Source organism: Macaca fascicularis, chromosome 14 (genome assembly GCF_037993035.2).
Source record: "Macaca fascicularis isolate 582-1 chromosome 14, T2T-MFA8v1.1".
Taxonomy (NCBI): Eukaryota; Metazoa; Chordata; class Mammalia; order Primates; family Cercopithecidae; genus Macaca; species Macaca fascicularis.
The window spans coordinates 9,170,748-9,188,743 of NC_088388.1; the positions used below are offsets into that span (position 1 = coordinate 9,170,748).

Below are 17,996 nucleotides of genomic sequence, written 5' to 3' on the forward strand. Positions count from 1 at the left end.
CATTGGCTGGCCGGGCGCGGTGGCTCAAGCCTGTAATCCCAGCACTTTGGGAGGCCGAGACGGGCGGATCACGAGGTCAGGAGATCGAGACCATCCTGGCTAACACCGTGAAACCCCGTCTCTACTAAAAATACAAAAAACTAGCCGGGCGAGGTGGCGGGCGCCTGTAGTCCCAGCTACTCCGGAGGCTGAGGCAGGAGAATGGCCTAAACCCGGGAGGCGGAGCTTGCAGTGAGCTGAGATCCGGCCACTGCACTCCAGCCCGGGCTACAGAGCAAGACTCCGTCTCAAAAAAAAAAAAAAAAAAAGAAAGAAACATTGGCTGAAATAGACTGGAAAGTAAAAATAATTATTACAGATGAAGGTGGTCACTAGATTTTTAAAAATGTTTAATTCCCTAGGCGCTTATAAGAATTCTAAATGTGATGTACCAAATATCATAGCTCAAAATATATAATGAAAAATAATTGATAGAAATATAGAGAGAAGTTGGCAAAGCCATTAGGATACGATTTTTATCATCTTTCTTTCAGTAATTGATAGATTAAGCAGACAAAATAATAAGTTTGATATAATGGACAATTATAGAACAATCCCCCTAATACTCAGAGAATAGCATACTGGTTGAGAGAACAGGCTTCAGGATCCCTCTGCCTGGGTTCAGATCCCAGTTTTGCCACTTCGTAGATCAGTGACTTCAGCAAGTTGCTTAAATCTTTCTGTGCTTCAGTTTCTTTATTATCCCTAAGATAGGGATAATGATAGTACTTGCCTCATAGGCTCAGTGTGAGTTAAGCTAATTATAATATTTAAAATACTTAGGAGTGCTTTACATATAGTCACAATTTGTTAGCCAGTCTTTTCAAGAACGAAGTAATCTTTTTTTTTTTTGAGACGGGGTCTTGCTCTGTCGCCCAGGCTGGAGTGCAGTGGCCGGATCTCAGCTCACTGCAAGCTCCACCTCCCGGGTTTACACCATTCTCCTGCCTCAGCCTCCCGAGTAGCTGGGACTACAGGTGCCCGCCACCTCACCCAGCTAGTTTTTTGTATTTTTTAGTAGAGATGGGGTTTCACCATGTTAGCCAGGATGGTCTCGATCTCCTGACCTCATGATCCACCCGTCTCGGCCTCCCAAAGTGCTGGGATTACAGGCTTGAGCCACTGTGCCCGGCGAACGAAGGAATCTCTACGAAAATTCATCATACACTGAGCCATAGCACTAGCTTCTGTTCACTTCAAAGCTCTAATCTTATGTAGGTCACATTTTTTTGCCACAAGAAAATTAAGTTAGAAATTTTTTTTAAGTTTTAAAAAAATTATTCTAAAATAACTAGTTTATCAGAAAGAGATGATAGTGGTAATGAGAAATTACATAGCATGACCATGAAAAATGTACGTATATTAAAAGAGAGAGCTATCAAATCAATAACCTAAACTTCCACCTTAAGAAAAGGCAGTTAAATAAAAGGAGTAAGTTCTAGTATTTGACAGTAAGGCAGGGAAATTATAGTTAACAATAGTTTATTGTATATTTCAAAATAGTTAGAAGAGAAGAATTGTAACATCTCCAACACAAATAAAAGATCAATGTTTGAGGCGATGGATCGCGATTACCCTGATTTGATCATTACACATTGTATATGTTATCAAAATATCACATGTACCCCAAAAATATATTCCACTATGATATATCAAATAAAAAAATGGATTTATTAAATTTAAAAAAAGAAACTAGAAAATGAACATTCACTGGTTCTTGGGATTTAAGAAAAAAGAAAGTGGGCAAATTGAACCCAAAGCAAGCAGAAGAAAAGAACTAATAAAGATTAAAGTCCAAATACATGAAATAGAGAATAAACAATAAAGAAAAATCAATAAAGCCAATAGTTCTTTGAAAAACTCAACAAAATTGACAATTCTTTACCTGGCCTAAACAGGAGAAAAGACAGAGGACTCAAATTACTAAAATCAGGAATTAACAAGCAGCATCACTACCAACCTAACAAAAATAAAAAGATTACAAGGAACTACTGTGGACAATTATATGATAATAAATTAGAAAATACAGACAAAAAGAACAAATTCCTAGAAAGAAACAAACCACCAAAACTGACCTAGGAAAAATAGAAAATCTAAATAGACCTATAATAATAAAAAGACTGAATCAACAACAACAAAAAACTTCTCACCAAAGAAACGTCCAGGACCAGATGGCTTCAAAATTCCACCAAACATTTAAAGACAAATTAACACCAATCCTGAAACTCTTCTAAAAAACTGAAGATGAGGGGATACTTCCTAACTCATCCTAGGAGACCAGCATTACCTTAAAGCCAGATAAAGACACCACAAGAAAATAAGATTACGGACCAATATCACTTATGAATATAGATGCAAAAATCCACTCCCCCCCCAAAAAAGCTACAAACCCAACCCAACAGTATATTAAAAGGAATATACACCATGATGAAGTGGGATTTATCCCAGAAATGCAAGGGTAGTTCAACAAAGGAAAATGGATCAATGTAATATACCACATTAATAGAATGAAGGGGAAAAAAAACCTCATTCATCTCAATTGATGCACAAAAAGCACATCAGTTCATGATTTTAAAAATTCAGAAAATTGGCCGGGTGCGGTGGTTCGCACCTGTAATCCCAGTACTTTGGGAGGCTGATGTGGGCGGATCACAGGGTCAGGAGTTTGAGACCAGCCTGACCAACACAACTGGTCTGACAGGTGAAACCCCATCTCTACTAAAAATAGAAAAATTAGCTGGGTGTGGCAGTGTGCGCCTATAGTCCCAGCTAGGGACTAAGGGAGGCTGGGGCAGGAGAATCACTTGAACCTGGGAGGCAGAGGTTGCAGTGAGCAGAGATCGCGCCACTGCACTTCAGCCTAGGCGATAGAGCAAGACCTGGTCTCAAAAAAAAAAAAAAAAAAAACACGAAAAACTTCAGTGATACCACTTCACACCCACTAGGATGGCTATAATCAAAAAGAAGAGCAATAACTAGTGTTAAAGAGGATATGGAGGCCGGGCGCGGTGGCTCACGCCTGTAATCCCAGCACTTTGGGAGGCCGAGGCGGGCGGATCACAAGGTCAGGAGATCGAGACCACGGTGAAACCCCGTCTCTACTAAAAATACAAAAAATTAGCCGGGCGCGGTTGTGGGCGCCTGTAGTCCCAGCTACTCGGGAGGCTGAGGCAGGAGAATGGCGTGAACCCGGGAGGCGGAGCTTGCAGTGAGCCGAGATCGCCCCACTGCACTCCAGCCTGGGCTGGGCGACAGAGCGAGACTCCGTCTCAAAAAAAAAAAAAAAAAAAGAGGATATGGAGAAATCGGAACCCTCACACATTACTGGTGGGGTTATAAAATGGTGCTGCTGCTTTTGAAAACAATTGGCAGTTCCTCAAAAACTTAAACATGGAATTACCCTATGGCCCAACAATTTCACTCCTAGTTACAGGCCCCAGAGAAGTGAAAACATATGTTCAAACACATGCACATGAATGTTCACAGGAACATTCTTCACATAGCCAAAAACTGGAAATAACACAAATGTCCATCAACTGATGAATGAATCAGCAGTGTGATAGATCCATATCATGAAAGATTAATCTGCCATAAAAAAGAGATGAGGTACTTCTACACCATAAATGAACCTTGAAAACATTATGCTAAAGCAAAAAAGTCCAGAATAGGTAAATTTATAGAGACAAAAAGTAGATTCGTGGTTGCTAGGGAGAAAGGGATAGAAAGTGACGGCCAGTAGTTACAGGATTTTCGGGGGAGGGGGTGAAGAAACGCTCTGGATAACAGTAATGCTTACACAACACTGGTACACTAAAAACCACTACATTTTACACATTAAAAGTGCAAATTTTCTGGTGTGTGAATTATATTCATTCACAATTTTCAAAAACACTATGTATCAAAATTGTGTAACTTAATTAAGGATGTACTTAGAAGGAAATTTATCACTTTAGTTGCTTAAATTTTAAAAATCTAAATTAACGAAATAAGCATCTAATTTGAGAAGTCATAAAATAAAGTCAAAAAATCAATCCAGGTCAAGCATGGTGCCTCACGCCTATAATCCTAGCACTTTGGGAGCCCAGAGTGGGCGGATCACTTGAGGTCAGGAGTTTAAGACCAGCCTGGCCAACATGGTGAAACCCGGTATCTACTAAAAATAAAAATAAAAAAATTAGTCGGGCATGGTGGCGCATGCCTGTAATTCCAGTTACTTGGGAGGTTGAGGCAGGAGAATCACTTAAACCCAGGAGATGGAGGTTGCAGTGAGCCCAGATCGCACCACTGCAGCCTAGGTGACAGAGTGAGACCCCGTCTCAAAAAAAAAAAAAAATAAATAAATAAATAAATAAAAATAAATCCAAAGAAAGTAGAAGGAATGAGATAATAAACAGTAAAGATTAATGATATAGGAAAAAAATACTACCAGGCACAGTGGCACACACGTATAATCCCAGCTACCTGGGAGGCTGAAGTGAGAGGATCACCTGAGCCCAGGAATCTAGCCTGCAGTGACCTAGGATCACAGAGAACTAGGATTGTGCCACTGCACTCCAGCCTGGGCAATAGAGCAAGACCCCATCTCTAAATAAATAAGTAAAAATAATAAAAGAAAAAGAAATACTATAAAAAGGACCAACAAAGTCAGAAGTCATTTTTTTTTTTTTTTTTTTTGAGACGGAGTCTCACTCTGTTGCCCAGGCTGGAGTGCAGTGGCGCAATCTGGGCTCACTGCAAGCTCCACCTCCCAGGTTCACACCATTCTCCTGCCTCAGCCTCCCAAGAAGCTGGGACTACAGGCACCCGCCACCACACCCGGCTAATTTTTTGTATTTTTAGTAGAGACAGGGTTTCACTGTGTCAGCCAGGATGGTCTCAATCTCCTGAGCTCGTGATCCACCCGCCTCGGCCTCCCAAAGTGCTGGGATTACAGGCGTGAGCCACTATGCCCAGCCAAAAGTCATTTCTTTGTAAAGATTAATATTGACAAACTTCTTGAAGAATTAATAAAGACAAAAGAGAGTGCAAATGAGCAATCTCATGCATAAAAAGGGGACATTATTACACACGAAACATAAGAGTATATTAAGGATAACTTTGTGCTAATAACTTTGAAAACAGATGCAAAGAATATTAGAAAATACAGCTCAGGGCTGGGCACAGTGGCTCATGCCTGTAATCTCAGCACTTTGGGAGGCCAAGGCAGGAGGATCACTTGAGCCCAGGAATTCGAGATAAGCCTGGGCAACATAGTGAGACCCCCATCTCTATAAAAATAAAAAATTAAGGCCAGGCACGGTGGCTCACGCCTGTAATCCCAGCACTTTGGGAGGCCGAAACGGGCAGATCACAAGGTCAGGAGATTGAGACCATCCTGGCTAACAGAGTGAAACCCCATCTCTACTAAAATACAAAAAAAATTAGCCGGGCGTGGTGGCGGGCCCCTGTAGTCCCAGCTACTCGGGAGGCTGAGGCAGGAGAATGGCGTAAACCTGGGAGGCGGAGCTTGCAGTGAGCCGAGATCACGCCACTGCACTCCAGCCTGGGCAACAGAGCGAGACTCCGTCTCAAAAAAAAAAAAAAAAAAAAAAAAAAGGCCGGGCGCGGTGGCTCAAGCCTGTAATCCCAGCACTTTGGGAGGCCGAGACGGGCGGATCACAAGGTCAGGAGATCGAGACCATCCTGGCTAACACGGCGAAACCCCGTCTCTACTAAAAACACAAAAAATTAGCTGGGCGAGGTGGTGGTGCCTGTGGTCCCAGCTACTCGGGAGGCTGAGGCAGGAGAATGGCGGGAACCCGGGAGGCGGAGCTTGCAGTGAGCTGAGATCTGGCCACTGCACTCCAGCCTGGGCGACAGAGCGAGACTCCGTCTCAAAAAAAAAAAAAAAAAAAAATTAGCCAGGCATAGAGGCTCACACCTGTGTAGTCCCAGCTACTTAGAAGGCTGAGGCAGGATTTGAGCTCAGGAGTTCGACATTGCAGTGAGTAACCTGTCTCTAAAAAAACTCTGTCTCTCTTAAGAAAAAAGAAAAAGAAAAAGAAAAAACAAAAAGAAAAGAAAATACAACTCATCAAAATCGGCTCACGAAACAGAAAATCTGAACAATTCTATAACCTTTAACTTTCAATATTGAATATCATTAATCTTCATACAAAGAAAAAAGCAAGCCTGACAGCTTTACAGACAAGTTCTACCAATCATTCAAACAATGAATCACTCCCATCTTAGATAAACTCTTCTAGGAAACAGAAGAAGAAAGGATACTTCCCACCTCACTGTACGGGACGAACATAGCACTGATACCAGTATGGTCAGTATGAGAAAGGAAAATAACAGGCAAATGTCACTCATGACCATGTTGTTTTTATCTCAAGAATGTGAAGTTGATTTAATGTTAGGAAAGCCATAAATGCAATTTACCACTTTATTTTTTTTTTAAACGGGGTCATGTTCTGTTGCCCAGGGTGGAGTGCAGTTGCTGGCGTAAACATGACTCACTGTAGCCTCCACCTCCCTGGCTAAAATGATTCTCCCTCCTCAGCCTCCTGAGTGGCTGGGACTACAGGCGTGTACCACCATACAAGGCTAATTTTTAAATTTTTTAGTAGAGATGAGGTCTCACTGTATTGCCCAAGTTATTTGCAAACTCCTGGGACCATGTTAATAAATAAAAGTAAAAAGCATACGATCATTATAGTATAGACAATTGAAAGTGTTTAACAATATTAAACTTCATTAGTCTGATAAAAGGTATCCACAAAAAACCTAGATTAGAAAGGTACTTAGTGGTGACAACTTCCCCTTTAAGAGTGAGGCTTAGTGTGGCCGGGCACGGTGGCTCAAGCCTGTAATCCCAGCACTTGGGGAGGCCGAGGCGGGCGGATCACGAGGTCAGGAGATCGAGACCATCCTGGCTAACACAGTGAAACTCCGTCTCTACTAAAAAAAATACAAAAAACTAGCCGGGCGAGGTGGCGGGCGCCTGTAGTCCCAGCTACTCGGGAGGCTGAGGCAGGAGAATGGCGTGAACTCGGGAGGCGGAGCTTGCAGTGAGCCGAGATCCGGCCACTGCACTCCAGCCTGGGCGGCAGAGCGAGACTCCATCTCAAAAAAAAAAAAAAAAAAAAAAAGAGTGAGGCCTAGTTAATAGGGTTGCTCCTAAAAATAAAAATAAAAAAGGGAGGAAAAAGAGCAAGAACCTCTACAGTTCTAGGCAGCATATTAGACAAGAAAAAGTAACACAAGTTGTAAGAATTAGAGAAGAAGAAACAATTTGCCACTATTTGCAGATGCTATATTCCTAATTAGAAAACCAAAAAGGACTGGATGCAGTGACTCATGACTATAATCCCAGCACTTTGGGAGGCCAAGGCCGGCGGATCACCTGAGGTCAGGAGTTCGAGACCACCCTGGCCAACATGGTGAAACACCGTCTCTACTAAAAATACAAAAATTAGCCAGGAGTGGTGCCTGCACGCCTGTAATTCCAGCTACTGGGGAGGCTGAGGCAGGAGAATCGCTTGAACCAGGGAAGCAGAGGTTGCAGTGAGCTAAGATCGTGCCAAAAAATACATACAGATGAATCAGTAAAATTAATTACAGTTTTTAAAAATTTGCTGGATATAAAAAATACATCTAAAAGGTCAAATGCATGTTATTGTATCAGCAACAAGTTCACTTGGGAGCTGTAATTTTAAAGAACATACTATTGTCGGGCGTGGTGGTTCATGCCTGCAATCCCAGCACTTTGGGAGGCTGAGGTGGGCAGATTAGGAGGTCAGGAGTTCAAGACCAGCCTGGCCAACATGGTGAAACCCCGTCTCTACTAAAGATATAAAAAAAATTAGCCAGGCGTGGTGTCACACGCCTGTAATCCCAGCTACTCATGAGGCTGAGGCAGGAGAATCACTTGAACCCAGGAAGCGGAGGTTGCAATGAGCTGAGATTGCCCCATTGCATTCCAGCCTGGGTAACAGGGTGAGACTCTGTCTCAAAAAAAAAAAAAGAACATATTATTCATAATAGCAACAAAATTATAGTGTACCTAGCATTAAATCTCAAGAGATGTATAAATTCTTTATGATAAAAAAATACAACATTCTATTGAAAGACATTAAAGGCCAAAATAAATGAAGAGATACAACGCATCCTTGGATGAGACTTAAAATTATAAAAATGTCAATTCTCCCCAAATTGGTCTATAGGTTTCATGCAATTCCAAATTAAAACCTCAAAATGGTTTTTCGTAGGACTTGGTAAACTGATCCTAAAATTCATCTGGAAAAACGAAGGCCAAGAACAGCTAAGACAGATGCAGTGGCTCACGCCTGTAATCCCAGCAATCTGGGAGGCCAAGCCAGGTGGATCATTTGAGGTCAGGAGTTCAAGACCAGCCTGGCCAACATAGTGAAACCCCGTCTCTACTAAAAATACAAACGTTAGCTGGGTGTGGTGGCAGGCACCTGTAATCACAGCTACTCAGGGGGCTGAGGCAGAAGAATCACTTGAACCCAGGAAGTGGAGGTTGCAGTGAGCCAAGATCACGCCACTGCACTCTAGCCTGGGCAACAGAGCAAGACTCCATCTCAAAAAAAAAAAAAAACAGCTAAGAGACTGTTGAAGAAGGAATTTGCCTGTCCAACAGCAGGACTTACACATCTATAGTAATGGATTCAATGTGTTATTGGCAGAGGGATAGATCCAGGGACAGAATGGTGAGTCCAGAAACACACCGACATATACCTGGGGACTAGGTGAGGGCGCTAGTGCTGCTGGGGAGTGAGGAGATGATGTATTTCTCAGTAAATGGTACAGGGAACGGTGGTTATCTATTTCGGGAAAGACTGAAATTGGATCCCTACAAGGGAGAAGAATGCTTCAAAACAGAGGGCAGGGAGCTGTGCTAAGAATGAAGCACAGGAGAACAGCACAGCAGCAGATCTGGCAAGGCCAAAGCTGTAAGTGACCTTTGAAAGGGCGGTTTTAGCAGCATGGTAGGGATGAAGCTGGACTGGGAAGGGTTAAGCAATGAAGCAGAAGTGAGAAAGGAAATAGGGAGTATGGTAATTCCTGAGAAATTGTGCTTTGAAGGAGGGCAGAGAAATGAACAGGGAAGTGGGGTCGAGAGGGCTGCTTTGTGTTAAGACAGAGGATTTTCCATAATGACGCTGGAGAGAGGTGACAGATGAAGGAGCAAATGCTTTCAGAGGTCAGGGAGAATGGGATCCAGAGCAGAGGTGGGGGTCCCCATGAGCAGGGACTGTTCTGCCACTGTCGCAGGTGGGGAGGCAGTGAGGACACAGGCACAGGTGCAGAAGGCTGGGGGATTTGGAGGTGGGAACACAAGGTGTCCTGCAGGACGACGTCTATCATTTCAATGATGTGTAAGGCCAGGCCCGAAGGTGAGAGTAACAATGGGGAGAGGTGGAGGTGAGAGTGGAATCGTTACTAACCAGTAGTGGAATTGCTGGGGATCATGGAAAATGCTTATTTGAGATTTGTGGCTATGAATTTACAGGGAAAATATGGCATCAGTTATGTGATTTCTCTCCTGCCATACTCAATGGTTCCCAAGCCGGTGGAGAGCTGGGTTCCACTAGGATGGGTATTGTGCCAGATGATGGGAGACAGGGGCCAGGGGACAGAAGGTGTTTGTAGGAACAAGATTAAAATGATAGCTCTAACCTAGGTAAGGAGAAAAGGCAAGACGGGAGAGGCAGGATGGTATACAAGTGGTGAGTTCAACGGGCTGGCTTGGTCCAAGGGCTGAAGACTAAGGGAGTAGAAAGAGTCAAAGGTGGAGGTCAGAGAGCGGGTGTTTGCAAGGCAAGGCAGCTCTGGTGCCCTCATGGTGGGGGCTGAGCTAAGGTACAGGAAAAGCCTGCTGCAGGTGAGAGTGACAAGGAACTGAGAGGCCAGGCTGTGGCCCGTGTCAGCCACATGGATCTAGAAGCCCAGGGAAAGATGGCAAGAGAAGACAGAAGGGACCTAGAACAGTGGCTCACGCCTATAATCCCAGCACTTTGGGAGGCCAAGGTGGTCGGATCACCTGAGGTCAGGAGTTCGAGACCAGCCTGGCCAACATGGAGAAACCCGCCTCTACTAAAAATACAAAAATTAGCTGGGTGTGGTAGGTGCCTGTAATCCCAGCTACACGGGAGGCTACGGCAGGAGAATTGCTTGAACCCGGGAGATGGAGGTTGTAGTGAGCCGAGGTCAGGCCACTGTACTCACAGAGTGAGACTCTGTCTCAGAAAAAAAAAAAGAGAAGGCAGGAGGGAAGGGCCCAGAAAGGAGTGACAAGCAGGTGGCTGGATGGCCACAAGATCTTCTCCCCGCGTGAGCACGCTGGGCTCAGGCCCCAGGACGGTGAGTCAAGCTTGCCTCTTTAAAATGTGCGAAGACATTTAATATTTTACTCCTCAAAGCAAATTCAAGAGATCAGCCTGTATCTTGCAAGTGAGGAAACAGAGGCTCAGTGAGATGACGTGCCTTCTGGAGCCCCTAAGCCAGGAAGCAGCAAGAACCAAAGCCCGCCTGTGTGCAACCTCCGCGTCCGCGGACTCAGGTCACCTGGGTAGTTCCGGCAGCCCCCCGCGGTGCTCCCCCGCCGCCAGGTGCCTTCATAGAGTGTGGTGTTCCATTTGCGGATGGTCCGGCTCTTAAGGGCGTCGGGCGTGAGGTTGCAGATCTCCAGGCGAGTGAACTCCCGCATGAAGTCTCGGAATGACATCCTGAGGGAGGAGGTGCACAGGTGAGGCACAGCCCATCAGGGCACAGAGCTGATGTGTAGGGGTGGAGAGGTGGGGGAGAAGGGGAGGGGGCGCTCACCAGAACTCCCCGTCCTCCATCTTGACCCGGAGCTGCTCCCGTTCATATGGGTCCACGCTGTTCCACTCTGAGGAGCTGTGAGGAGCGGGGCTCTGCCAGGGCTGGTGGCACTGACCTGCCTGGCCTCTGCCCCTGGGGCCTGTCTACCCTGGCCTGTCTTCCCCCAGCCCAACCCAGGTGGCCTCCTCAAGGTCAAGCCCCAAAGTTCCGGTTCTAGCGAGTGGTCTCATCAGGGCCAGTCAGAGGCCCTGCGAACACCCGACGGCTGGGCACAGGCCCGCACGGCCTGAGCTTTGTTAGGGCAGTCCCCCAGACCCAGTTGCGTGAAGATGGGTCCCTCTGCTCAATCCTGAGTCCAGCCTGGCCTGGTAGAGCCCCGAGCAGAAATGTCGGGGCACCTAACAGTTTCCCCAAGGCACCCCAGACAGTACCCACTGCCCCTCACCTGTCGCTCCAGGCTCCCGTCCACTCTACCTCGCCCCAGGGGTTCCGCATCCGGATCAGGTTCACCATCTGGCCTCGGTAGTTCACCTGTTTCCCAGAGCTCCTGTCGGTGCTAGCTTCCAGCAGGCACTTTTTTTTTTTTTTTTTTTTTTTTGAGACAGTCTTGCTCTGTCACCCAGGCTGGAGTGCAGTGGTGCGATCTCAGCTCACTGCAACCTCCGCCTCCTGGGTTCAAGCAATTCAATTCTTCTGCCTCAGCCTCCCTAGTAGCTGGAATTACAGGCACCTGCCACCATGCCTGGCTCATTTTTGTATTTTTAGTAGAGAGAGTTTAACCATGTTGGCCAGGCCGGTCTCGAACTCCTGACCTCAGGTGATCCACCCGCCTCAGTCTCCCAAAGTGCTGGGATTACAGGTGTGAGCCACTGCACCTGGCCCATGCATGCACTTTAACACTCCGCCTCCCATACCCTCATCGTCTCCAAGCCCTGCTCAGCACCCAGATGAAGCCTGTCCTCCTGGAATTCATAGCCCAGGCAGGCAGCTGTGCACATGAACTACAGTCAGTCAGGGCAGGACATGATAGGCATCTCAGATGGGTGTCCCCAGAAGAGAGATAAGGTGCTGCAGGAGGGGAAGGGAGGAGCCAGCACCTTCCACAGCCCTGGTCAGGTGCCAGAGAGGCAAGGACAGGCCAGGGGGCAGGAACCGCCCTGCAGGGAAGGCCCCACCCAGGGCAGTACCTGCTTGGCCCCGGTCACAGAGTAGGCGTGGCCCTTCACCAGCTTCTTGAAGGTGATGGCCTCCATGTCTAGAACGCTGGAGATCTGCAGAAAGAGGCACACACTGTGGTCAGTGGCTAGGTCCCCCCACTGTATCAGATGAGCCCCCAGCATTCAGGGTCTTGGATGTTCCCATTTGTACATACAATAGTTCTAGGAGCAGCAAGCAGGGACCCCGATCCCACCTAGTTTGTCACCCCCACCTATAGACACCCCCACATACAGATGCTGCTCTTTTGGCGAGGGGTAGCCTGGATACCCCACCAAAGCTGCCACTGGGACGGGGGAGCCCAGGCACCCCGCGGACACTGCTACTGGCCAGGGCTGACCAGAACCTGTGCGAACATGCCTGTGCACACACACAGCCGTGCACAGCCCACCAGAGCCACACGGCCCTCAGTGGGCCTCACGGAGAAAGATGTGAGGACAGGACGGTCAGTTAGAAATGGGAATGGGAGCTGGGGTTAGAGCTGCGGATGGTAGTGATATTGGGGTCAAGTCTGGCGTCGAGGACCGGGGAACGGAGCTGAGTGTGGGAACAGAGGAGCAGGGAAGGGTGGGAATGGAGTGAGTGTGGGATTGAGGCCAGGGATGGGTGGGAACTGAGACCAGGAGATGAAATCTGAGGCTGGTGAACTGGACAGAGGATGGCATGGATTGAGATGACAGGAATGAGGGAAACAGCATGGTAGATGGTCGGGAAAACAAGCGCAGGAAAGAGCTGAGGTATGAAGTTTTGGGGAAGGAATGGGGAGGTGAGGACAAGAATGACACCAGGCATGGGGGTGGAAGTGATGGATGAGGCTGGGTATGCATCCAGAGATGGAGCTTAGGTGCAGGACAGGGGTCTGGATCAGAGCCTGGGTGAGGACTTTTGGAAAATGTGACAGGTCACAATACCAGGGTTCCAGGGTACCCCAAAGCATCGGGGCCGGGTGCACTCACGTCTATGGAGCAGCCCAGCAGGGAGCCCCGCTCCAGCGCCTTGAGGATGATCTGGTAGAGGTCACTCGGAGCCTTTCGCAACTCGTACCACTCGGTGACCCCGCCTGTGAAGTCCTCAAAGCCCTCTGAGGTGCTGCCCCCTGACAGGGACTCGTAGCTGCCATTTACCCTGTGGGCAGCTCCAGGTCAGTGCTCTGACATCAAGCAGGACCCTCTGGAAAGACAATCAGGAGCCCCCACCCCTAGAGGGGGCTGGAAGCTGGAGCTGTCCCCTCGGCCGCTACTCACTTGGCATAGGCCTTCTCAAGCAGGGCGCTCCAGAACTCATTGCCTTCGGCAGAGTGCACGAACACTAGCTTCCCGTCCTTGATGGGCAGCAGGTCATCCACGACCACGTCCACCCATTCCCCAAATTGCCACAGCTGTAGGGGAGGGGCACGGTGAGTACCTGCTTTGGAATCCCCCAGACCTGAGCTCCACCCTTACCTCTACCTTCCTAGATGCAGGATTCTAGATCCTAGATACATTCTAGGATCTAGATATGTATCTAGATACATAACTTCCTAGATGCGGGATTCTAGATCCCAGATACATAATAGATATATGTAGACTAAATCATATATATTAGATACATACTAGATGTATACTACATCAGGTGTACCAGATACATACTAGATGTGTGTATACTTGATCACATATACTAGATACATGCTAGATGCATGTATACCTCTAGATACATGTATGCTACATATACACTAGATACATGTATCTGGGTATTGAAGGAAATCAAAGCATTTCACCCCAAAATATACTTCTTCAACATATTTTGAGATAGCTGTTCAGAGGGTCTGCAGACAGAAGTAGCCCTGTAATACTGTCTTTTGTGGGGGAGATTTGCATCCGTAGAGAAAATCTGCATTGATGGTGCCAGGCTTTCTCTAAGGCCTTCCCTTGTCAGACCGAGAGCCTGACACCCTTTAAAGGTCTGAAAGAAATAATTACCATCTATTCTGTCTGAGGGCTGCTACCTGTGAGGTTTCATCTACATAACAAGATCGCCTTTGCTACCCAGCCCCCCTTTTCTCCCCTTCCATAGCTTGTCTTGCCACTATAACCTGATTTACCACCAGAACCTGGTTTTGGCCATTTTCGAGCCCCCATTCTTCCCGTAACCTCGGGATGGTATGTATATACGCTTCTGTACCCACTGTGGGGCTGGGGTGATCACTCTGGTTCCCGACCCCATGCTGCAAGCTAATCGATTTGTCTGCCATTTCTCCTAGTAACCTCCTTTTGTGAGTTGATTTTTCAGTGAACCCTCAGAGGGCTAAGGGGATGCTTTCCTTTGCCTGTACAGTATATACTAGATATATGCATATTTGATGTATACTAATACATGCATACCACATATAGACGTGTATATTTGATATGTACATGCATGCTGGAGATACACTAGCTACATGATCCTGGGAAAATTATCGCCTCTGAGCCTCAGTTTCCCTATCAATAAAAAGGAGCAGCAGTGCCTTCTTCACGGAAGATTTAAACAAGACCACACAGGCACAAAGCCTTTAGTGAGTCACTGAACAAACAGGGTTCCTCCTCAGGCACAGAGAGGTGGGAAAGCTCTCGGGCCTGGGCTTTCCAGAACTAGCCCCCTTTTAGGCCATGGCCCCCTAGCTCTTCCCTCCCTATTCTAGGGGGTTAGGGGACACCTATGTCATTGGATGAGCAGTGAAAATGTGGCATCCAGATCCTACAACCATAAGATGGGCAGATGCTTTGCTTCAGAGATGCCACAAGGGGCAGGTTTCCCAGGGCAGGATCGTGGCCCAAGGCGTCTGGGGTCAGAAACGACCAAGGACTCCAGGTATCATCTGAGGGGTCGAGGCCAGGACAACGCGGGGAGGGTGGCGGGGAGGAGAGGAGGCGGCCCTACGAGCCCAGGTTGTGGAGAGTGTGGGTGGCGGGTACTGAACTGGCCAATCGAAGGCCAGGAAGGAGTGGATTGGAGGAGCGAGGGAAGGGGGCGAGGCTGCGCCCCTGCAGACTAGAGCGGGTGGGTGTGGCGCTGAGCCAAAGTGGATCGGCACCGTGGGTTCCGCGCCCCGGGTTCCGAGGACCACCTCCACCTGCGCAAGGCGGGCAAGGACAGAATAGCGTAAGGGGCTCTCTAACCAGGCAGAAGGAGGGAACACACAGGAGTCCTTCGGGCAGGGCTGGGGCCTCCAAGGCCGGAGGGCTTCATTCCTGGTTGCTGGGCATGTCCCTCCCAAAGGCAGATCATTGAGAATTGATTGGTGTGACTTGAAAAATGGACCCTGGGCACACCGTCAGGAAAAGCTCGTTTACATAGACTTAATCCCGAGTCTTTCTTTTCTGCTGGGCTCAGTCAGACCTTGCCAAAGCGCAGGAGTTGGGGGATAGGAGGCCTGACAGGTGGAGAAGGCCACGCAGGCTGATCTGTTTTCCCCAGCGACCACTCCTTTCTCAGATGGGGCAACTGAGACCGACCTCTGGGAGGATCGGAATTTGTCCCACAGGATATAACATAAACGTCTTTCTGTTCTTTCAAGCACTTTCTACCTGATACATACAACCACCTAGGAAAACTGCCAGCTGAAATAACTGCCCAGCCCAGTCACTTCACACATGACAGACCCGAGATGGCACTGAGAGGTCAAATACCTGCTACAGGGAGGACTGGCCCCACAGGGTGTGGCCCTAACTGCAGGTGCTGTGGGTCATCCTTCCACATCTCCCCCAGTGCCTGCTCCCCTCCTCCCCAGGGGGGCCCTCACCTGGAAGTGGAAGATGCCGGCATAGCCATTCTGGAAGCTCTGGCCGTGTGGAACCACTCGGTGCAGGAGGGTGTCGTTAAGAGTAAGTGAGGCAATGGCCGCCAGGAGCCAGCAGTCCCCTGGGGAGGGAGGGAGCACATCAGCCTGCTCTACCAACCTGCCCTGGGGGGAAGCAGGTGCTAGGGAGAATCTGGGGTTCCTTGGCCAGGGTGCCACTTAACTCCCCTCAGCTTGCAGAAAAGACCCAGTAATCTGGGCAAACCAGCCCCAGTGCTGATAGCCAGAGCCTGCCTGGACTTGCAAGAGGGAGGGGTTGGGGCAGAGCCTGAAGGAGCAGGAATGGGGAACTACTGTGGAAAAAACACCCAGGACCCCGCGCCCTGGGGGCCTACCCAGTGCTCCCTGGCAGATGTCTGTGCGGGTGGCTCCATCCACGATGAACTGGGGGTTTGAAAGCAGCTCCTGCGAGAGACCCAGAGTCCTGTTCCTGGGCCAGCCCCTCCCAGAAATTGGCACCAGGCCACCCCTGACCCCATTGCCCACCAGAGACATGAAGTCCCATCCCTACTCCTCATCCAGGATCTGGGCTCAGCCGAGTCCCACCCAGGATGGCCCCTCTCACCGTGGGACGCTTCCACTTGATGCCATAGGTCTTGGAGGAATTGGGACCCAGGTCCTTGAAACCCAGGCTCTGGGGCACTGGGGGGAAGGCCTCATCACGGAAGAGGGTCCCACTCTGCAGGCATCGCGCCCGCAGCTGCTCATAATCCTGGCCCAGGTACTTGATGGCATTCTCATGGCGGCCCAGGCCCAGCTCCTTGGCCCGCTGCTTCTGCACTTGGGCTGACACCCCGGTGCAGTACACCGGTGTGATGATCTCCTCCGCCATCCTGCCGGAAAGATGGGCCTGCTCAGAACGCAGGCCTTCCTAAGACTAGAATCTGGGCTCCTGCCTGCAAGCGCTGCTCTCCTGCCCCTGCTTATCCATCCCCAAACCTGGGGTTTCCCTGCCTCACTGCTCCCCTCACAGAAGTAGGGTTCTTAGCCACCTCTCTGTGCTCCCAGTGAATACAAGAAAGGGGTTTCCCAGTTCCTAGGCGTGCCGGCCACCTCTCCTTTCCCGGATCCCATTGTCAGGGGCTTGCAGCTCAGTGGTGAGCCAGCAGGTCAGGTGGGGCAGGGCGGAGCCTCCAGACAGCACAAGGAACTGGGCAGGTGGGACACAGCAGGGAAGGCCTCTTTGATCCTGTTCACTGGCCTGCAACCCCCTCCCCAAATTAACCAAGCTCCTTGCGCACCGGCTCCGTGCCGTGGGGTGAAAACCCCAGTCGGGGTCCCCCTCCTCAGGCCCCCTCAGCAGGTTCGATATCAGAGCTGGTGGGCCCTAACCCAGTCCCTGGGAACATCCCGCAGCAGGCTCATATCAGAGCTGGTGGGCCCTAGCCCAGCCCCTGGGGACAGCTGTGAGCCAGGCTGGGACAGGCGCCCAGGCTGTGCCGCTCCTCCAGCCCCCGCCCCTGCCCCAGGCACGCAGAGGGCCCCCAAAAGGGGCCGAACTGGGGCAGCCCCTCAGCCCGGGAGCAGTGGCCAGGGTCAAAGAATCCTGGCTCGGCCACCCAGCTTCTTACCTGGGGGAGGGGTGTTTGGGGGTCGCTGCGGTCCCTGAGACTGGCTTCCCGGTGGCAGCTCAGGGCTGGGCCCAACCAGGAAGAGCGCTCCTCCCCGCCCTCCTCCCGCCGCCCCTCCGCCCTCCGCCCTCCCTTTCTCCTTCTCCTCCTCCTCCTCCTCCTGGGGCTCCTACCCCGCTTCCTCTCGGCTCTCCCTTATCTCTCCGGCACGGTCTCTGACTATCTCTTACCCACGGTGTCTTCCCGCCCCTCCCTCCGCAGGCCGGGGGCCAATTCCGCGAGAGGACAAATTAGTAAAAGGCAGAGCAGTCCCCGGGGAGGGGCCTGCGCGGGTGGGGCGGGGAGGCTCTGGGGCGCGGCGGAAGGGCACCGTGGGGAGAGGAGGGGGAGGGCCGGGCAGGGGGTATTTTTAACCAGGGGCAGCAGCTCGAGTTGCAGGGCCGGACGGCCGCACCCCACGCGCGCCCCGGCGGGCATTCCCGGGCGATCGGGCGGCGGCGCCGCCTCCCGCAGTCCCGGGCCCG

At 49.7% G+C, this 17,996-nt stretch overlaps 1 protein-coding gene across 7 annotated transcripts in view; it reads right to left on the reverse strand.

Annotated features, from left to right (window-relative positions):
- Window positions 1-17,996, reverse strand: part of CAPN1 (calpain 1) — a 33,301-nt gene that overhangs the window by 15,080 nt on the left and 225 nt on the right. The window contains exons 1-10 of one of the 7 annotated variants that reach the window (XM_005577307.5): window positions 17,646-17,940; window positions 16,467-16,734; window positions 16,237-16,306; window positions 15,845-15,963; window positions 13,332-13,465; window positions 13,044-13,212; window positions 12,060-12,143; window positions 11,318-11,403; window positions 10,873-10,947; window positions 10,615-10,775 (exon numbers count right to left, since the gene is read on the reverse strand). In XM_005577307.5, the coding sequence (XP_005577364.1) occupies window positions 10,615-10,775; window positions 10,873-10,947; window positions 11,318-11,403; window positions 12,060-12,143; window positions 13,044-13,212; window positions 13,332-13,465; window positions 15,845-15,963; window positions 16,237-16,306; window positions 16,467-16,733 (1,165 nt within the window). In that variant the 5' untranslated portion in view covers window position 16,734; window positions 17,646-17,940. Of the gene's footprint in view, window positions 1-10,614; window positions 10,776-10,872; window positions 10,948-11,317; window positions 11,404-12,059; window positions 12,144-13,043; window positions 13,213-13,331; window positions 13,466-15,844; window positions 15,964-16,236; window positions 16,307-16,466; window positions 16,752-16,893; window positions 16,984-17,142; window positions 17,364-17,472; window positions 17,559-17,645; window positions 17,941-17,996 lie in introns of those variants that run through there. The other 6 variants (XM_005577305.5, XM_045372124.2, XM_065529409.1 and 3 more) reach the window with 6 other exon arrangements.